The sequence below is a fragment of the Haemaphysalis longicornis genome, unplaced genomic scaffold (genome assembly GCF_048455015.1).
Source record: "Haemaphysalis longicornis isolate Haplotype H1 unplaced genomic scaffold, Haemaphysalis longicornis Haplotype H1 scaffold_2, whole genome shotgun sequence".
Lineage (NCBI taxonomy): Eukaryota > Metazoa > Arthropoda > Arachnida > Ixodida > Ixodidae > Haemaphysalis > Haemaphysalis longicornis.
Window position 1 is genome coordinate 222,220,187 of NW_027526295.1, and position 22,337 is coordinate 222,242,523.

Consider the following 22,337-nt stretch of genomic DNA (forward strand, 5'->3'; position numbering starts at 1 on the left):
CTCTTCAACATCTCCCCGTTTATTACAGTTGAACCTCGTTATAAGAGACATGGATGTAAGAGACAAATGGGTATAAGAGACACTATTCACCCACATGGTTGGCTGCCCTATCTTTCCCATTGAATTGACCTCTTTTATAACAGACATATAAGGGACAAGTCATCCTTGAACTTGAATATTCAACATTCTCGCTTGTAACAGACATTTTAACTTCAGATGCAGTGCCACCAGTCACTAATTGCAGTTGCTTCCATTGTGGAAACACAGGTGGACGACAGACGCCTGCAGCCGCTATTTATTATAACTTCAGCAAACACACAGTGCTTCAGTCAGCTATGAAATGACGATGAGAAGCCCTGCCAATGGAAATGCAACTTGCAGAAGTGGTTGAAGCTTACTGCCATCCATTGGAGCGCGACTGCACATGCGGGCTCTCCCACTCGCGTATCTCCCAATCAAGAAGCATCGCAAATGTTGAGTCCTGCAAGCGTAATGAATAGCCTGAGCACACAGTGGAAGAAGCTGTGCGCTGTGGCTATTCATCAGGGTTGTGAACTCAACATCTACGATTCATCATCCACAAACAGTGGAAGGAAAAAAAGCTTGTAGAATCGGTTGTAAAAGACAGTGTAAATACGGTCATGAAGCAAACAAAGATTCAGAACTATTTCATAAAACCTTTTGCAACATGCTGTAGCGTTCTTGTGAGCTTGTTTTAGTCATACGGTGCCCACATTGAACTAGGGTCTGATTAGTAAGTGAAAACATGGTTCCCTGCTTATAAGAGACATCTCGTATAAGAGACAGAAACTGCTCCCCGGTACGTGTCTCTTATAAAGGGGTTCAACTGTATCACTATTTTAACACTGAAATTACGTATTACCATGCTCCTTGTCGGAGGAGCCATGAAGCCAAAATACAACCTTGGTCAATTTGAAAGAACCAGCCTTTGGTAGCCCTGTAAGCTCCATTTCAGCCATGAAAGACATTTTTTCACCAAAAAAACAACAAATACCGAAAAAATTTCAAATTTCACTATCCATGTAGTATGGGCACAAGTGACGTGATGTGGGCCAGCACTGAAAACATAATTATCAGTGTGTTAACCGCACGTTAGCATTCAAGTGGTGCTATTAAATGGAATTAGATGCTTCGCTACAATCGCCCAGCCGTGTTCCTTGACGGTGGCTTTGGTCGGGGGCCGCCAGTCACACAAACAGGATTCTGTGAAGTCGTAGAAATAGCGCTGGAAAGTGGCTGGGAAGCCTACGTATGTTTTTTTTTTTTTTTAATCCCGATTCTCTCTTCGAAGTTTGCGATAAAATCAGTGTTATTGTTATATGGACAGAGCATCCTTTTCGATGAACCAGACGCATTTTGTCTTCGCGGCCCCTTTAAAGACTTTATGTTTGAAACTGGGTGTGCAACTGTGTCCCAAACAAGGTACGGCATCCTGATGCGGTTTTTTGTTCGTGTGGAGTAGGATGAAACCATACTGTCCCTCTTGCATAGTGGGGTCATGACCTCAATCTTCATTTGATTTTTCATATCACTGAAGGCTGGGCTGCAGCACCACTGCCCTCACACCAAGGAAAGAGCACTTCTTTTGCAGCCACCAAAAGCCAGTGTAGAGCTTTCAGCATTGTGCAGCTGTATAGCTGTGCCAGCTGCAATCAGAGGGACACAAGGGACGCAGTAGCGGCTATCTTGATGGGGGGCAGGCCAACTCTTTCTTGGAGGGTTGGGGTTATCAGATGTGCACCTTCAAATCTCCCTTTAAAGGGACCACAAAGACAGAACTGAAGTTTGGCTGTTTCAAAGAATTGCCACGTCACAGGGACTTCTTTGTGCAACATAATTGTGGTGCCTCTAGCTCCGTTTGACTGGATTGTGTCACTTGAATGCTAATGTGCAGTTAGCAAACTGATAACGCCATTGTTAGTTTTCCCCACTTTACATCACCTCTGATGTTGTGTAGTGCAAAATTTGAGAACGTTTTAAGTGCGAATGCACTTTATAAGCGACCCCAAACCATCCACCGCCCGCGGCGGCGGCGGCGGCGGCGGCGTCCGCAGTGCTCCTCTATATTTAAAAAAGAAACAGCATCCGGCGCCAGGTTTCGATCCGAGGACTTTGCGGCCGCAGCGCGACGCTCTACCGACCAAGCCACGGACGCGACGCTGATATCAGTGTTAGTGACGCGCCTTATATCTTTAACGCATTCAAACTACGTCGTCAGCGGCGTGCGTTGGCGACTCAGCGGCGTTATAGCGGCTTGATAACTGCGTGGTGTACACGTGATACTACGAACCCGATGGAAGAGATGGAAGAGAAGGCGGCGAGGCGGTGGGCTGCGGGGGCCGAGCGCAAGCGCCGCAAGCGGGCCGACAACCGTGCATTCGCACTTTCACATTCTCCCCCTCGGGGAAATGCGGGGGAATTTTTTCAATATTTTTTTATCATTTTTGGGAACTGGAATTGAGTTGAATGATTTACCATGGGCTAGTTCTTTCAAATAAAACAAAGTTGCACTTTGTTTGCACAAAGTTGCACTCAGTTCCAAGAGTTTTTGCAATTCACACTAATTGATGTCTCAGGTTTGCACTTTGTTTGCACAAAGTTGCACTCAGTTCCAAGAGTTTTTGCGATTCACACTAATTGGTGTCTCTGGTTCCATGGAAAAAGAAACAATACGAGTTAGTTTATCTGTTTAACAGAGCTTCAACTTATCAGGAGGCTGTACACAGGCTCTATTAGAGGCAGAACACTTCTGCCTTGTCAGCTTTTCTTCTTTCTACATAATATGCTATGTTCTAGGGATGGGCGAATATTCGGTATTGTCGAATATTCGATCGAATAGCTCTCTATTCGTTATTCGCTTCGATCCGAATGCAGGTATTCGATATTTTCGAATTATTCGATGCTCCCGAATAGGCAGCTAAAAGCCAAGCTTTTCGGTCAAGCTTTCCGAGAGTTACCCCAGGCTTGGCTCAAGACCCACCGACGCGGACATTTCTATTATCAGTGCCGGCACTGCCGAGTTGCTGCCTTGCCTAGAGGTTCGACGAAGCTCTCGGCCGCCAGCACACTTAAGTTAAAAAAAAAAGGCGGCACTGAAACGACACCGCTCCGAACATTGCGGCACCAAGCCAGCAGACTTGTACAGGCCGCCATTTTGATAAGGCATGCCGCCATTTTGAATACGCTGCACGAAGTACGCTGCACTAAGCGAGCCTATTCAAAATGGCGGCCAGCCACTTGCGCTTTGCTTGGCTACGGCCGAGGATACTAGTGGCTACAACACTTCTTTTTTTTTGCGGAGCTTCTAGGCGGCGCTTAACTCTGCGAGTTTCTAGGCGGCGCTTAAACTTGTGAATGAGCAGCCGGCGGAAACTGCTGCACCTAGAGCATGTGGCGCAACAGGCATTTCTTCATGAAAACTTGTGAATACAGCAAAGGAAAGCTGTGTGTAAGATTTTGCAATAAATGTTCAACTGGTAATAGTTTTACACAATGCTCGTGCCTACGTGAGTTCTAATTATTAGAAAAAAATGTGTACATTAGTCAGGTCACAAGTTGCTCATTTGTCTTTGTGATTTGCAATGTGCACTATTCGAACTATTCGATTCGAAATTATTCGACCAAATCACTATTCGCTTCGAATTCGCTTCGAACCTCAAAATCTATATTCGCCCATCCCTACTATGTTCCTTTATTTTGTATTTGATGGTTTCAAATCTACAATCGTGCTTAATTGACAAATGCAAACACGTCGAGGAGTGCCTATAACTTTTCTCACTTTTCCTTCACCAGATGTAATTACTGCATCAGTACTGACGTCGTCATTTCTGTCTGTAGCGCAAACTTATTCCACATTTCATCAGGGCAAACCTCATGGGAGCCGAGAGCTTGGGCACACTGAATGTAATCTATTCTGGTTTTTCTTCCTCTGCAGTGCATTCAATGGGACATCAGCCATAACTTCATCCTGCGGATGGTCATCACTATCTTCTCATTGCTTCTCATCTACTCCGTAGCTCAAGTCAACATGGTAATGTGGCTCCTTGCGTGTACCCCATGCTCGTTAACGTAGGCTTTGCTGTTGCAACGTACCTAGTTCAAAAGCTTCAACTGCGGCCCAACTATCTCGGCAGAATGAATTGCACAACAGTAATCAATGCACTGGGATCGGCTTCGTGGTTAACTGTTGCCCTGCATTGCATTGCGTGCCTCAGCATCGTTGCCAAAAACATTTACCACTCTCTGGGCCCCTTTTCTTGTTTGTGCATCTTTGTGTTGACACCTCTTGAATTGTAATCATATTTTTCCAGTCGAGTAGAACTTGAAATAAACTAACATCAGCTCAAGGGGCTCCTCAAATGGAGGGGGCTACTGGTTGTTTTCAAGAAACTACTCTAAAGTTGTGTCTGCTAACAATGTGGAACACTTGCTGCACGTTAAAAAAAATGCTCCGTGATGCTGTAGATGACTTTCACATTGTGCTCCGCTGAGGAACCAGGAACAGGGTGGTCAATTCCACTGAAGGCTTTATGCATATCTCTGGCCGTGTAATGTTGCATGGGCAGCAAATTGGTCACTGCTTCTTAGAATATGCGTTTGACATTCGCAGTAGAGACAGTTACTTTGAAAGACGGGTCAACCCGAATTCTTGTGCTGCTTGTTCACTGTAAGAGCCGGATGTTAGCTGACAGCCACCACCTTCGATGTCTTGTACACGGACGCAGCTGTCGTGCGTGGCCGACTGTCCCAGTGGGGCGGCAAACGGCAGCACAGGGGTGCCTTCAGGTGGGCGCCCCAGTGCGGAGTGGCCGCACCGGGCGTGCCCCCTGCCCCAGTACCTGGTGGTGGGCTGCCTGCTGACCCTGCTGCCAGCATCAGCCTTCCTGCGGCTGCCGCTCCTGGTCAAGGCCCTGCTACTCTGCCCCATGGCACTCGCTTTCCTCGCCGTGGTCGAGGTCTCGCACGCACAGGTGTTCCACTGCTACGACCAGAACGCCCAGTCAGTTCACCCTTCACCACTTCTCGATGCACGTGCCTTCTGAACGAAACTGCATGCAGACAGCCAAATGAAAACCAAGTGTTTTTGCTAACAGAGTGTCAGGCATGTATTTGAGCTCTCGGTTTTCTTTTCTTTTTCTTCCTTAAAAAATGTTTTTTGAGCATTGGAGAACTGACAACTGGTAGACCATCAGGGTCATGTAGGGGGTATAGTGACTGATGGTACAAGAAGTAGATCATTAACTAAACCTAGGGATGAATCAAGAAAGTTCGGAGGCAAAGGATTAAGGAAGCAATTAAGGAAGCATTTATCATGCTTAGATATTTCCATCAATGATGGGTGAACAAATACTCCTAAAAATTTCCTGCCAATTTAAGCATTGTCTGGTATTCTGTGCATATTTATGCAGTTTCTCTGACAGAACCACTTTTGCCTCTTTCTCTGCTGAACAGTATAGCTTTCTTCTATAGTGGTCACAGCGTATGTACTCACTGGCTTTTATAATTGTACTTGGGGTAAGTAATGCAGCTGTTCAACCATGTTATGTTCCATCATTGAATGGAAGTCAAAAAGCAAAGGTTCCCCAAATGAAGATTGACAGTTAATGCACTGTAGTCTCCCTGTAGAATACAAGGCGACAACAAAACCTTCAATTCAAGGAACACATTTCCACTCTTCTTCCTGCACAATTAACTTTTGCTTTCAAACAAGCAAAATACACTATTTATTCACAAGCATGGCTTGAGAACGGCACATAATGTGAGCATATCAGGATAGCATCAAATAAGCCAAGTGTTCCCCAAGTGTACTATACTGTAGATTGCTTGCAACGCAACGTAACCAGATTTATGTTCAAGTACAAATCGGCGTCCCTCTGCTGGCTGCACTGCCTACTAGGCTGCTTTACAGTTCAGGTGGGGCAGTCTTGTGGGCCTGTTTTCGCATAGTACTCGCATTTTACGCTAATTTTGAATTTTTGAGTGTGCAAATTTCTTCGTGTTTGCATGACTGTTTCCAAGCTGAAAGCTGAGCTCAGCACACCATATCTGCCAATATTTTCACCTCATAGCGGTTAAATGTAGCCCCCCCATAGACATCAGTGGTTGAAGTGGTTGAAACCTTGCTATTCAATAATAATAAAATAAAAAAAAAACTTGGCAGACTGTGACCTGTTGGCGTCATTGCCTCCCCCACAGCACCCTGGTACCCCTGCACGTACTGGCCGTGGTGGGCATTCTCCACATGCTAATGGCCGTACTCATTCATGGCCGTCAAGTGGAGTGGACGGCCCGCCTCGACTTCCTGTGGAACTTGCAGGTAGGCAATGCGTTGGGGGCCTTGTGATTGCATCTCTTTTCCCCCTCGCTCTTTTTGTTTTTTGTTCCGTCACTGTAACCCATCGTTATGTTGCCTGACCCCTCTTTTTCCTTTTAATGCTCCACAAGTGCACCTCACTATGGCCCCAAACGTGTTGTTGCTGTTCCAGGCCAATGAAGAGAAGCAGGAAATGCATGACCTGGAGAGCAGCAATCGAAGAATCCTGTTCAACCTGTTGCCCGCACATGTGGCAACACACTTCCTGGACAATCAGCTGAGGAACAACATGGTATGGTCCACCCCAACAGTACTAACATTCCATTTCACAGAAAGCGGGCTTTTTTTTTTTTTTTTTTCTAACATTAAATTGGCAGATAGTAGCCAGGGTTCTACAGAACAAAATGGTTCGGTGCACTTCTCTCTTAGGTTCTAGAAGTACAGTGCGTACCAGTCAAGCCACGTACTACTGTTCAGACATGGTCTTGGCATAGTCCCAAAGTGATAAAATCCTGTTGTGTGCATTCTTAATTGTCTTATTAGTGCAGCTCAAGCATCTTGTGTCGAACAATTTAATTTATAAGAAGTTCCGAGTAATGACTCTGGCACATCCGTGATTCGTGCAAATGCCCTGAAGGTGGAGTGAATGTCTACACCTATGACAGCCATAATTCAGACTGGTCATCTTTCGAACATTTAATCTCTGGCTATGGAATTCTCAGCATGTTGTTGTGGTGCTATTGTACTGCATGTCCATGTTCGTGTGTCCTTGTGATAGCACGAATTCCCGCCTACGCCAGAATTTCTGCTGTAATGCGGCCTACTTGCTTTGTGTGTCCCCTGTAGGAGCTGTACCACCAGTCGTACAGCCGTGTGGGTGTCATGTTTGCCTCCATCACCAACTTCCACGAGTTCTACATGGAACTGGATGGCAACAACCAGGGAGTCGAGTGTCTACGACTCCTGAACGAGATAATTGCCGAGTTCGACCAGGTAACAGATGTCCTGGGCTGCGCACAAGTTGCAAGTGCATGTTTATCTCACACAGACTGGTCACTGACCAACGACGACTTTATAGTGGATAAAGTACAAATACGAGAGAGCCAAAAATTACCGAAATGGTACAAAGGAAGACATTTAGCAAAAACGAACGTTACAAAGTGAAAAATTTGACTAAAACAGAAAGAGTTCAATGCATATGTAAGACACAAAAGTCCTACAATACTCGCCGAGTGGGCCGACGTGATGCATTGCGGTCTCGAAGGTGAAGTTTGCTTCCTGCGAAGGGTTGCTTCAGTGTAGACCAGGCCGTCCAGTGGCAAACACGGAGATTCGGGAGCTTGGGAGCACGTTGAAGTCTTCGAAGACTCTGGCCGCATATGATGATGCACACGTGGACAAAAGCCACCGTGACTTCACAACATTTCAACAGGACTGCTTGGTCTCGACATGGGTGCTTCTTTTATAGCCACGGTTTTGCGCAGAAAGAAAAACAAGACACAAAGTGCCCAGCGCAGTCAGGCTGCCTATCTTCCTTCTTTCCCCCTTGTCGAAGTATCGGCGCGGCTCGACACTGGTGAAGCTATGCCAGCTTTGCGAGTACGCTCGAAATTTCTGGCTACCGCAACGCAGCGTGGTTTTTATTTTGTCATTTACTTGCTGGCGTGTGGGCTCTCCACTCAGCCTTTTCTTTCATTGCACCAGCGGCGGAATGGCGAGTCATAAATGCATGGAACCAGAATGTTGTAGAGGCCTCTCGGGAGGAATAGAAAGGCAACATGCAATGAATTGAGTCACTGTACAACAATAATAAAGTGCTGTACAATATTACTAGACGCTGTACTTGGGAGTTTGTGACACTGAGGGGCAGTGTTTCCTGCTTAGCATATCTCCATTCCTGATAATGTCTTAGGTGCCAGTTCATCCGCAGTTTGTGTTTGATGACGAGTAACGTACTTTCCCTCCGCTCCACTTTAGCTGCTGGATGGGGAACAATTCCGAGCCATCGACAAGATCAAGACCACTGGGAGCACATACATGGCTGCTATTGGGCTCATGCCTGACGCACGTATTGGGGTAAGCTTATTCTTTTAATTCCACCTTTCGCCTTGCCTACATCTGAAGCTGCACCAAATTAATCGGACCCAGACCTCTGGTCTTACCAGTGTGCAAGCTCGTCATTGGTAAACCTGTTAAATATTTGGTTTCCCAAGAAAACCCTTTCGACTGTCACTCAGTAACCCAGAGGCAAACACAGATTTGCTGGCATTTAGGAGGCCGGTTTGGGATGGCATGCACCGTAGCATTAGCAGTGTGCCAAGCTTTGTAAAGAAACTTTCCCAGGACAGAAGTGGAAAAGGACCTGCAAGGTCAAACACAAGAACAAGTTCGTTGCGTGTACCGAAAATGTGGTGTATGTAATTCCCCTCTCCTGTAGTCGCAAATACGTGGGCCAGACATCTCGGTGTTTAAATGATTGACTGCGGGAGCACAAATGGAATGTAGAGCGTGGAAACACGGGGCACCTTAGTGCGCACTGCCGAGATTGTAAAAAATGTAAAGAATGTAAACCTGCCTTCAATCAGACTATAACAATAGCAAGACATCACAACCAGTTAACAAGGGAACTTATCGAAGCTTCTAAAATGGCCCGCCTCGGAGGGAATGCATGCGTGAGCAAGCCATCTCTGACTCCATCACAAAAGGAACTTTCGTATCTGGACATACGAATCTGAATGCGCATGTCGCACAAGCTGCTGTCGAACAAATATTTTTTTCGTTTTTTCGGTTTTCGTTATTTTGTTTTATCGTTGTTTTATCGTATTCCGATTTTATCATGCGTGTCTTGGGTGTGCGAGGTGCGACCTCAAGAATGTACTGGTGTGCGCACGATTTCTGTGTATATATATGCCTTCTTTTCCTAATAAATCTTAGTTGGAAGTAGCGCGTGTCCCAGTGCCCTCTCGTCGTCCCTCGTTTATGTTTTGCGCTTCGAACGGTCTTGCAATGGAATACCAACTTGCCCAGAAGTCCGCCTTATTCAGTGTGCCAAGGCTTGCTCGTTCTTTTTTCTCTAATTGTGAACACCTTATATGTAACAGACAAGGCTGATACAATACATGCACTCATGTTGCCTTTTCTGCATGGCACAAAGGTTGAAAAAGTCAACCTCACCTAATACTGTTGTACAAACGATGCCCTGGACATTGGAGGAAATGGATCTGACACTATGCCATGCATATTTGCTCTTCTCTTAACTTCCCGGGGGGTTCCCACCACTTTTGTGGCATAACGTGTGGCTGCATTTTCCCACAGGATGACCACGAGTCTGCGTCTAGCTACATGAGCACCATGGCAGAGCTTGTGTTCACCATGAAGGACTGCCTTGCCGACATCAACGAGAACTCCTACAACAACTTCATGCTGCGTGTGGGTCAGTGGGGCACTTGCCAGTTTTGCCTGCTCTTGTATCGCTGAAGCTGCGACTGTCCATCCAAAAATCGGCTGCAGCACTCAGCTGCTGTGTGTGATGCTATTACAGTGCCAAATAAAAGAAAAAAGTTGACAGAACTCATTTCCAGCCTTTTATTATGTCGATAGCCTTACAAGACAAGTTTTTCTTGAGAATTCCGAATCCAAATTGGACTTCGTTCAGAATATCATACTCTTGGGCATTCTTAATTTTGATCGGAAAGACAGTCATCGGAAAGACAGTCATTGTGGCAGTAATCAAGCATGCAAACTCACGCCCTATGAGTGGCCCCATAGGCCATTGCTTTAGGTGCTGTTATCAATTTTTTGTAAAATGATATTAGGCAGCAGTAACTGTGCCATTATTTTCTTGCACAGATTTAGCATCCACACAGTAAATGATTATCCCTTATTTCAGGGAAAAGTATTTAGTGCGCACAAGTAAAAACAGGCTCAATTTGGCTGACCCACTTCTTTAACATTCTGAAACAAGGTCGCTTTGAATTTTGCTTGCTCAAAGTTCATTTCAGGTTCTAACTTGCTGATATTTGCCTGGCACAAAAGGCTAATCTACTTGTGTCCCATCATGTTTGCAAGACCGGGGAGTGGAGCGAGCTTAATTCAGAGCTTCTTCCCCCGCAGGTCTCAACATTGGGCCCGTGGTGGCAGGAGTGATAGGAGCCCGGAAGCCCCAGTACGACATCTGGGGCAACACCGTCAACGTGGCCAGCCGTATGGACTCCACAGGGTTGCCCAACCACACACAGGTAAGGGCGAGGGGCACCGGAAAAAAGGTGTCGTGAAATGCATTTTCCACAGAAAGCTTCTAACTATCCGCATGGTCAGCTTGGAGTCATTGCCGGAGTATCAAGTGTCTTGCCCAGCTCTTTCAACATACAGTGGAACCTCGTTATAACAAACACTGATATAGCAAATCATTGACTATAGCGAACTAATACGAACTTTGGTTAGTCACGCTTCATTTCAGTGACACTTGCTCTTTTTGTGAGCCATGAATGGTGTCTTCTGTAACGAAGAAATATTTGGTTCGTGCAGGCTCAAAACTTGAAAGCCAGCATAAAAAAAGCAAAATAAAACTGTGGAAAACTTCATTCTGCTCAGTGCTGGAAAAGCTACCAGGTGAAGGTCACATCCTCCTTCAAATGAACAAGAATGCAGGCCTGCTTTGTCAAACTAACTTTGTTCTGTTGTAAATATGACATTCTCATGCTTCAGTCCATTTAGTTTGAAATGCCACAAGGAGACAAGTAAGCATTTCCTCGTTTTTAGTTGGTTCGGAGTTTAAAATAATGCATCCTAGTATCTGTGATTTTAGCAAGAGCCAGATAACCAAATTTCTAGACCCAAATTTTACCTCTACTGTTAAGTCAAATATTGGATATAATGAACTAATTTACTGCCCCGATACTACTTTGTTTTAACGAAGTTGTACTGACAAGTGCTTAAGACAACAAAATTAGGTTTGCACTGCACCGTGCATCACGGATATAGATTGCCTTTTTGAAGCCTTCTGGCCCCTCTCATGCGGATCTGCTTTTCAGGTAACCGAAGAAGTCTATCAGTTGCTTCGAGACGGGCCTTACCTGTTCCAGTGTCGCGGAAAAGTCAAGGTGAAGGGCAAAGGAGAGATGACGACCTACTTTCTGGTTGACCGGAAGACCAACAGCTCCGCACCAAGCCCAAAAGAAGAGGGCATCTTCGGTGGCCAGCCCAACCAGGCACCTCCGCCCGAGAGCCAGAGCCCCTCAGGGGACGTGCAGCTCCCCTTCAACTCAGATTCTCTACAGCTGAGGAACGAGAGCGGGTCTGCACCCAACAACTGGGCAGCACTGCAGCAGAGAGCGGCAGCACTAGCACCCAACGATGATGTCCTGCCTTACACTCAGCCAAAGCCTATCATCGTGTCCAACACGCCGCCCCACGGCTCCAGGTCGAGGGTGAAAACGGGAATGTCCTCCAAGCCAGAGTCCCTCACACGGGGTGACCCCTGGGAGAGCCTAAAGCAGATCAGGGTGCCCCCTCCATCGCTGCCTGGGGACCAGGTGGAGACTGCGTCGAACGACGATTGCAGCCTGGACCCTACGTCCGACAGCGGAAGTGGTCAGCTGGACCGGCGATCCAGCAGTGAGAGCCCTATCATGGAAAGGAACTGTTTGAACGACCTGGCTTCGTCTCGCGAGAGTCTGTCGGGGCCTGGCTTCCCCATGCTGCTGCTCAAGAGTCCCAACTGCACTCAAGCCAACTGTATGTACCCGTACTCGCAGTCCATGGGTGACCACGAGATGGTCCACGGTATCATAGGCCCTCAGGTTGGGCACTCCCCTAGCCATAGTGCGAGGCCGCCACACAGTGGAAGGCTTGCGTCCCCTGAAGAGGCCACTCCTCACACGAGACAGCCCCCAGAGCCTGCAGCTTATTTCACAAACTCCTCCGGGTCGCGGAAGCGGACCCACGAGGAGGCAGTCAGTGGTCCAGTGGCACCCCCACTGGTGGAGTCACCCGAGCAGGTGCCTCGCAAGCAGCTGTGCAACTCCAGCCCCGCATCGCAAAGGCTTGTCTGGGGCCAGGCTAACAAGGCTGCACCGCTTGTCGCCATGTGCCACGACCCCCACAGCGAACCCCTGGTCGTGTATCAGGGGAATGGGAACGGCAGTTCGGTACCCCAATTCGCCCTGAGCGACATTCTCAACGGAAACTCTCCGCGAGTGGTCATGAGGCTGGGCGAGGACCCTGCAGGAATTGCGCTCAGACTAGCCGATGCGGGTGAGGTCTTCGGCTCCGGCGACCCCCTGGCCGGTCCACTCTTGCACCTCGATTCCCGCAGCAGCTGGAGTAACAACGGCTCGAGCGACGCCGACGAGGAAGGGGCGCCGTTGATGGACCACCACGGGGGCGGCTACACGACAGACGATGCGTCGCTCGCCAACGACCAGGGTCTGACGGACGCAGAAGGTGCACTGAGTGACCTCAACTCACTGCTCAACGACGGCGGCCACGAAGGAGATGACACGAGCATCTCCTCGCGGGCCAGCAGCCGCCTACTCAGCATCGACTCACTCAGTGTCACGTACGACTCGGAATACGACAACTATGGGGTTGGCTTCAACGGCGCGCTGGGCCGCACCGAGGACTTGAGGTCGCTCACGGACCGCATAACTCGCAACTTTGGCCATTGTGTGAGTGACAACGAAGACAGTGATGTGCTCGCTTGACTCATCCTTGTTTCTAGGTCACCTCATCTTAGTTTTTACTTTCCTCCCCTCCCTACACAATGCCTGTTACATGTCTCATCACTGACAGCAGCTGCATCGGTTTTTAAAGCTTTTAGACTTTTGTGTGCGTGTGTGTGTTTTCGCGTACTCTGTACGATCATTTATCTTGGCATTTTCGCGTGCAAGCATCCAAAGACGTCCCCGTGTTTGCAACACTGTACTACCGGCACTCCCAATGTTTGCAAGGCCCAGCGCCATGTTCCACTGAGGAACTGCAGTTATTTTTGTTAGCTCATGCCAGTATGTATGTCAGGTCACGTCTTAATTGTCTGTGCAAACTTTGGTTATTTTGGGCATTGACTCATCAAATCAGCAATCGGGCAATCATTTTTTTCACACATATGTGCTTTAAGTGTAGGAAAATTCCTTATTCAACCACCAGTTCAGGACATCTAGCACAGCTAGGCTAAAGCCTGCAGGGCAGCAACTGAACCATTAAACGTACCTTTCAGCAGACATGCTTAAAGAACCAACGTCAACTCCCTCTCAAAACTGCTGTCTTTTGAGCACATATAGATGGTCTCGTGAAGCACTGTTGTGGTTGTGCTCTTGCTGTAAGCTTGCAAGTAGACTTTCAGCATAAACCCTTGTGATAATATGCTTTAAATGATAGGTCCTAAGGGCCAAGTGCCACTTTGAGCTGGGTGTTGCGTTCCTGGCAGAAACCTAAAGAGCACTTCATGGTACACTCCTTCCCCGAGTGCACGACTGAGCCCACAAATCAGTGAACAATTTGTTCCAGTCTCATGGTGCCATATTTAGTCACACAGTGCTGTAGTAGAGCTAGTTGTAAATACATCAATAACAAAATGAAAAGGAAGCCAAGCTAGAGTGAAACAACAGGTATTTTAAGTTGTTACAGGTACAGCGCTATTGAAGAGCATTTTTTCCTGCCCACAAAGCTTCTGCGCACAAACTGGCAAATTTTGGTATCTATTTGCCCAAAAAGTGACGTCTTGGGGCTGGGTAAAATTGATTACTAAGGCTTTTCGTGTTCATGTCTCAGTAGGAAGAGACGGCCTTTTTTAACATTTGCACAATGCGAAAAGCTCTGCCATTTGGAGAGTTGGTTGGTTAATTTTCTTGAAACAAGTGCGGTAAATACCAATTTTTCTCGACTTCGCAATTTGTCTTATTTCTCCAGATTGCTGATAAAGTTCAGCATGGGTAGCCTTTGGCCTCAACAATTTATGCTTGTAGAATACCTTCAACTCGCATGTGTTTCTTCAACAGCTGTTTCTGTTAGGTGGTCTGGTTGGCTCCCCACACGGATGTTGCATCACAGGTGTAGGAGCTGCTTGACAACTGTGTGCCGTAGAAACACAATCATCGGCTACCTTTGAAATGTGTCAGTGCCTGCATGCCCAAACAAAGACTCTCGAGTCTGTTGGAGAGGAAATTTTTCACCTAGTGCCATGTTGTTATCAATGAAGTGATGGGGAAGGGACCATGGATATGTGGCTTACTGAATGGCAGCTCTGCCAATTTCTTCATTGGTTATAATGTCACCTCGACATGACCAGATGGTGTGTCTAAGCACTTGGCTTGTGATGGTAGTGTTGCAATTCCAGACGTAATAGTGTCGTAGAGACGTCCCACGTATCTTTTGATCCAAATCATACCTTGCACGGCGTAGAATTTCACTGTGTATGATTAACATTAACATTAGCAGGGCAAAACTGAAATGGTCCATAGCTTGAGAGCATACCTTTGGTTTTGCACATGACGTGCCAGGATAGGGGCTAAAGTGGCTTCCCAGTTCAGCGAGGGTGGGTAGAGACATGCAGGGTAGTGGAAGCACGATCAACTGAGAAAGGCTATTTTTTATTGTGAAGCTCACATTTGCCTTGAATGCTCCCCACGATCCATTCTATCAACGGAGTGTATTCCATTGCTGCTTTGGGATGGTGATGATGATGATGATGATGGGCACTGTGCACTCAAGAGCAGACACTTATTTGCCTGCACTGTAGTAGTAGCACATGAAATTAGCCCTGCAATGAAAATCGTCCCGCCTTTAACTTGGCAAAAAATATGTCAGGCAGCCTGGAAACACCTCCCAAGAGACAGTGTGTTCACTAAAGTACAAAAGCAAAATTTTAACACTGCCTGAAGCCGTGGATAATCCAATTTGCTAACTGCATGGATGGCCCAATTCCTTAGTTGACTGATGTTTTACACAGGGTCCTGATAACGAAGATTTCTTTCCCTCCATCTTTTTCTTAAACTTTCCCTTTGCCAACACGTATGCATATGTAAAGACCCTAGAAATGCCGCATTATGAGGGTTCTCTATATAAACACCATAATCAGAATGCAAGCACAAGTTTGTGTTTTATGCCACCTGGTCACTTCTTCGTACTGTTCTATTTCACTCCATATGTACCAAATGTGTGACAAATTTTGTTTTCTGTACATTTTGGAACGGTAACAGTCACACTACTTTGACGATGCAGAGCCTGCATTATATCTGTTAGTGCCAATTGTGCAGCTCATAGGCAGCGTTTGAGTGCCAGGCATTGGGCACACCTGTTGTTGAGTATGGTGGAGAAAATAGTTTTCTGATGTTGACATATTTCTGCTGGTCTTGTACTCTGAAGCCAGGCAGCCTGTTGAATTGGTTTTGTGCATGTCTAGGCAATCTACACTCTGAGCAATATTTATTCGCTCTCTTTCACTGAACGGCCACAGTGAGTGTCCGTCAAGTGTTGTTCATGAGCTGACGTTTGTTGTTGGTAGGAGTGACTAGTGTGGAGATGTGTCGCAGCGTTGTCAATGTGCCATTCTAGTGCCAGAAATTTGTTCACACCAGCAACACCGAATTCTAGGTTCATGTGCTTCGAGAGGCCGATACAATCTCCCAGCTACTTTGCACTAATGCTCTGCACTGTGCTCCATTTGCTCATGCAATTGAGCACTGAAAGAGACACTAATACTGCCTGCCTTTGCCAAGTGTCCAAAGATGCCTCATGTAAAGTCAATGTACTTTTAGACTACGGTTCAGCTTTAAAGCAGGCCGCATCGGCAAATGATCGTTACCTTGCTACGCCAAGTAGCTAACAGATTCAACATTTGCGGTGATTCAAAGATCGGTGAAATTAGAGCAATACAATTGTGTGTGCAGTGCTGAAATTGATGCAACCAAGAGCGGATGAATCAGAGCAATATAATTGTGTGTGCAGTGCTGAAACGCAAGAACTTTGCAGCACTTCTGTAAACAGGGTTCTCAAACAGTGCCACTTGCGATGCAATCTAAGACACAATGTAAGAAGCAACCTTGGTGTCACTAGAGCCTAGTGTAAGCGTGCGATTAGCTGACAAGGATGTTTGCTTGTACATGATGCTAGACTAAGAAAATTCTGAGGTGATCAGCTTGGTCCACAGTCTGGCTTCATGATGTTCCTTGTCAGTACTTGATTCAGTTGCAGTGTGAGAAAAATTAATTTTGGAAGCAGCAAAATGTGCGCCACCTATAAAAGCAAGAGGTGCGCATAAGATCTCAAATTTTGCACGATTAAGAGTGTTGGCACAGAACCTTCACAAAGTTCGCTCCTGTTAGCCTGTGGCTTTTAAGGCCCCACAAACTGTTGTACATACCAGCTATGTAGTTGGCTCTTGCTTGTTGTTGTCAGGCACATTTGTGCACTACTGCTAGTTTTAGCATTTTGTTCATGATGTTGAATGAAAAGCACAAGACCATGTGGTGCTGTCATCAGATTCTCATTCCTCGCAACTAGTGGTGGGCATTTTACATTGCTGCCGTGTGTAAGGCTTCATTGCCATATGTTGTCAATTTAACTGGCTCGGAGGTCACGTGAATTGGCTTTCTCACAATGCCTTGCATATGCGTCGGTTGTTTATTTAAATGCTGATTAATGCCTTGTACATGTTGTGCAGTATTAACCAGAAGTAGCATTATTACACAAATTTTAACACACTACCCCTGTTGCTTGCAAGCTGTTTCCCTGTAGAACGATGTGTATTCTTCAACAATGCAAGCAAAGTTGTTGGTACATTGCAGCAGTCATAAACATGTGGGCGTACGTTTTCATCTAGACTACTTGAAATGTGCCTTGGCTAACATGCAGGCTCAAGCTGCACTATAACACTGCTGTGTTTGTGTAGCTAGAAGCAGCACATGAATTGGTGTCAACCAGTTTTTTTGCCTCGTATACCTACTTCATGCTGTCATTTAAAAAGATAAAAAAGAAGCTATGGTGTTGCCTCTCTCCACAATAATACCGTATTTTCTCGATTAGAAGCACCCTCAAACCTTTAGCAAGGAAAGGAAGGCAGATGCATTTCGAATATAAGCATCGATTCCCACTTCAATCGTCATAAGTTTGAAAGAAGGGGGTGCTTAAAATCAAGGAGATGTGGTATTCATCGCAGTTTTGCGTAAGCGTAACGATTCCTGCAGCACAAATACCTGTATATAGTGTGTCTGCCTGGCAATACAGCCTACATGCATCGCAGAGTACGACCGCATCTTAGACGCCAGACATTGCACTCTTCACTTAACGCACTTCCAGTCACATGCAAATAACTATACCCTCACTGGGCCGATTACTTACTCTTCACAATGAGCAATAGCATTGTGCTAGCCAGAAAAATGCCAAAAGCACACACACGTATGCACAAATGCACATCCTGCAATACCTTTCTCTCACATGCTTGTAGAAACAGTACTTTCTTGCCATCAGCGATTTCATCTGTGCTCGTTATGTTTCTCCGAATGCCGTGACAGATTCTGTCTGTGGCAAACATTTAAGGCTGAGCACTGCATGGTGACAGGTTAAGTGCTGTTGTGGCACATATCAGTGAGAAATTGTACTCTTCACAACATGTAACCTGTGATTGAAATCCAAAAAATGCGTGTGTGCTCACGTTGGAACCAAACAATTTCAACATAAAAATTTACTTTTACTGTATGAAGATTGCTGTGCTCATAATAAATCATTTTTGCAAGAAAGTTGGTTGTCAGGCTTTTCTTTGTTGTATCCGCAGTCGGGAGTAAGTGGTTCAAGAAGAAAATGAAAAAAGGTTCCTGAAATTGTGATTTTACATTTTTGTTTCTCTGCAGTTCTCCATTAACAATTGAATCCTGCTACGATAAAATTCACTGTGCACTCAGAAAACTTTGTTGTTGTGCATATTGAAAACAACACATTGGGAAAAATTGTCAAAGCGTCACTTTCAAGTAATCTCTGTGCAAGCTGTTTTCTCACTGGTAAGTTGCACAACAAGTGTCTTCGCACTACTCTCACATACACTCATGGCAAAATCGCTACAATGCACTGGGGTCTAAAATGGAGTTTTATCACATTTTGGCTTGGCTGTGACTTCACAGCAAATCACTTCCTTTACAAATTCATCTTAGCCAATGGTGCCCTCTGCAACAGTGCCAATGTGTAGTGCTGTGGCACTGGGAGCTGTTTCACAAGATAAAAAATAAAATTTTACCGCAATGTTACAAATTTAGATTTCAAAAGCTTTAGTTGCCAAATAAACAAGAAATTCTAATTTATTTTTACATCGCAAAAACTTTGTTGAAACGGAAAGATGCAGAAACGTTTGGCGAGAGAGAAACTTGTGCATTTTCACTTATTGGTGACTAATGGAGAATCGAGAATTCTTTGTTAGATGAGAAATTTTGTTGAAGCACCAGCCACGGTGGCTCTGTGGCTAGGGCGTTTCGCTGCTGAGCACGAGGTTGCGGGTTGGATTCCCAGCCACGCGGACACTTTTCTGATGGAGGCAAAAAGCAAAAACACCCGTGTGTACGAGATTTCGGCGCACGTTAAAGATCCCCAAGTGGTCAAAATTAATCCGGAGCCCTCCACTACGGCTCGCCTCATCGCCTGCGTTGCGTCAGCGCGTTAAACCCTACAATCAATCAAATTTTGTTGAAGCAATGTTTTCTGCAGCACGGTTTGACAGTAGCACTATTCATCGCAACGTGGACATACATGACAGTTGGCTGTAAATGTAACTTGCGAACCATACAATTCGTAGCACCAATGCAGAGAAAAAGCCAAATCAACAAATAACCATGGAGTCAATAGACTGTATTTTCGATAGTATAAACCATGATTGCCACGTAATCAGTCACTGCTCATCCTAACATAGACTTTTTCCTTGGCGACACATGAAAGGGCTGCAAAGAATGCACGACCTGTAACGAGGCAAAGGTCGCAATCTTGCATGATGGCACTGGCTGCACACAGTGTCTTTCCAAAGTGGGGTGACAGAAACGGAAAGATTTAGCGAGAGACGTTCTCATCTGAAAGCATTACCTTCCTCATGCCTAATGATCACTGCGGCTGATACTGGGGCGATTCTTCCCAAAAAGCAAGCTATTCACTGTCTTAGAAAGCAGCACTTCATGAAACTTGCGGTGTGCCAAAAACTTAAAGTGGTGCACCCATTTGAGACCTACCGCAAAGGGACACTTTCCACCGTACGGTGCAGCTACATGTGCATGCACCATGACCAAGCAATGTTTCCCACAAATAAAAAAGTATCCAATCTTGGCTCGTTGGTGTCATTTATCAGCTAGGCAAACATGAATAGTTTGAAGTTGATAACACACTGTGCCTCATTAAAGCTTTTGGGTTCGTATCCCTGCCAATCCAACTCCTAGCTTCACGTGCCACGTAGCACCCTAACTTATCACCCAGGTTGGCAGAAGTGGCTGTCGCAAGCTTCTTTGTCGTTGGTCCTTACACTTGGGCTCACCCTTTGCATTAAGATGCAAAGCCGCCCAACCAACGACACCATGCCATGAAGAACATGGGTCACATACACAACTTGCCAAGACCAAGCACTTGTTATACCAAAGCAAGAACACAAGTGCATATTTTCAACCATCTGGAATACCAAACGTTTATTCAGTTGCTACCTGTACGTTATCACATGAGATGTCTTACTTTACAGCAGATGCATCAGTGATTGAGAGCAGCATTTTTTAGGCGGGAAACTCCAGCTTGTGCTTGCAGTAGTATAATTGTACTCTTGCCACTGTAATCTATTTGCACAGACCAACTTGTTTCCATACTTCAGTGCTCTTTTAAACCATAGCACTAGCTGTTCCTAGTGCGAGAGCAAATCCACTGCCACCTCAAGTGGTGCTGGTCCAGTATCTTGGAGGCCTTTCTGGAGCCAATCAGGCAGTGGCACTTGGTTCTGCCATCCAGGATGAATTTTTCACCAAGTATGCAGTTTCGAAAAAACTGTACAGCATTCCGTAGCACCCAAGCAGCTCTGCTCGAGAAGATGAAAACCTTTCCATTGCTAGGAGTGTACAGCACCTCAGAGCCTCCAGTAATACATTCAACCAAATTAACATTGAGCATTCAGTACACTTTGTTAAAGTGAAGTAGCTGTAGGAAATGTGTTACTGTTTGCGTGTAGACTTCATATACAGGAACACATTTGCAATTCAAATTCTTTACCAAACATTTCAACTTTTAGAGCTGATGAGGACTGCCTAAGTGTAGGAATAACTTCCAGGCTGGCCAATTAGCAAACAGCGTGCTTAGCAGTTTTAAAAAAAGAAATGAAGCTTCACATAATTTCTTTGTTTTAAACCCCTTCTGGTCAATCTATTCCTGTCTGAGAACACTTTGCTCATTTACTTTTGACTACTTCCCAACAAAGGATGAAAATTTAAGTGAGTTATTCCAAGTCAAAAGTAATGTTGAGAAATTACTTCGGACACTACTTAATTTTCACATATTACGCATCTAAGGTAACTGACATTTCTCTAAAATTGGAATAACAAATTTTTCTATTGGCTCACACATTGTTGTTTGAAATGCAGAAATGTTTTACCATTTGGCAACAGTGTTCTACTCTTAGGGAATTCGGCTGGCACTGTGACAAATCTACCACAGATCGACACGATGGATGGAAAGTGACTCTGAATCACTTCAATCAGCCAGTAACGCACCAATAAGTTCAAGCTGGAGGATTTTACAGGAAGATGGATCCCTGCGAGTTGATACAAAACAACCAGTCAAACACGGACAACTCATCGTAGGTAACAAGAATCAGCTCCAGATCAACCAGCAGACTATGACACAACAGAGGCTATGGCACAACAGACAGAGGCTATGGCACAACAAAAAAATTGAGTGACTAGCAATTTGAAGTTTCCAGCCAAAAATTTGTTGCAGGCATAACATGGCTAAACAAGCTGCCTAATTAAAACGTCAGAACAATCATAAATTTAAACATAATTTATTATTGCCAGCTGTATGAAGCGACGAAAAGCATCAGGCTACTAACTGTTACAGAAACTTTGGAGAAACTTCAACACCAACAGTTTCTTGGGTCGATGCATCTCAGGTCGTCTCATGGCCAACAAATGCGACTTGGATGACAGTGTGCAGCCTAAGACGTGGAAATCTTCACTGCCAAAGAAGGCTGCAAGAAAGAAAGTCTTTCTGTGTCACAACAGGCACAGCGCAAACTACGTTAAAATAAATCTCCAAGTTCTGGTCTTGCAAAGAATGCTACCTTGGTGACTGAGATCAGCCTAAAAGTGTAAATCTTCACTGCCAAAGAAAGCCGTAGACAAAATATTAATAAAATCGACATGGTGTTCGACGTCACATAACTACTTTGGCGGTGGCCACTGTAGCAACAGCACAATCCGCGTCAGAAATGCCTAAGCTTTGACTTTTGAGCTTCACATGATTCCAACTAGCGTGGCTCCGACCTCTCAGCCTGAAATCTGAGCTTCCCTGAAATACAATGGTGGTGTAGACAAGAGTCGGACGCAGAGCAGACAAAAGTTAAAGGTGGCTGCAGCTCGTCGTGCATAACATAAACATCTGCGCAAGAATCAACTATGTTACATGATAAGGCTTTTTAGGCGAAGGCATAATACCACCCCACGTACCTGAGCAAAGATATTTCCGGCATGCCTGGATCGCTGCCTTTCCTGAAGCCTGTAATAGGATAAAACAAGTACTGTAAACAAGGCGAACTACACACACCTAACGTGAAATAAGAAGCAACAAGTTTGCATAACCTACCCAAGTATAGCACTGTGGGCATGAAGCCCCAGTGAAACGCCTTTTTCGTGACGTGAAGAACCATGGCCACTTTTTGTTTTGTTTCAGGAGTCATCTTGGAAGCTAATCTGGCGGAACTTGTGATCGTACGATGAGCGTTATTGATGAAACTTGAGCGAAGTACTAGTAGACCAGTAGCACGTTGCTTTCACTGCAGACC

General features: G+C 45.6%; 1 protein-coding gene across 3 annotated transcripts in view; it reads left to right on the forward strand.

Annotated features, from left to right (window-relative positions):
- The window catches only part of LOC144169969 (adenylate cyclase type 1-like), a 178,907-nt gene extending 160,838 nt beyond the window's left edge, over nucleotides 1–18,069 (forward strand). For all 3 annotated transcript variants that reach the window (XM_077699445.1, XM_077699444.1, XM_077699446.1), the window contains 9 exons: nucleotides 3,956–4,051; nucleotides 4,746–5,020; nucleotides 6,217–6,337; nucleotides 6,507–6,626; nucleotides 7,181–7,327; nucleotides 8,312–8,410; nucleotides 9,650–9,767; nucleotides 10,448–10,572; nucleotides 11,368–18,069. In XM_077699445.1, the coding sequence (XP_077555571.1) occupies nucleotides 3,956–4,051; nucleotides 4,746–5,020; nucleotides 6,217–6,337; nucleotides 6,507–6,626; nucleotides 7,181–7,327; nucleotides 8,312–8,410; nucleotides 9,650–9,767; nucleotides 10,448–10,572; nucleotides 11,368–13,038 (2,772 nt within the window). In that variant the 3' untranslated portion in view covers nucleotides 13,039–18,069. The remainder of the gene's footprint in view (nucleotides 1–3,955; nucleotides 4,052–4,745; nucleotides 5,021–6,216; nucleotides 6,338–6,506; nucleotides 6,627–7,180; nucleotides 7,328–8,311; nucleotides 8,411–9,649; nucleotides 9,768–10,447; nucleotides 10,573–11,367) is intronic.
- The last annotated feature ends 4,268 nt before the right edge of the window (nucleotides 18,070–22,337 follow it).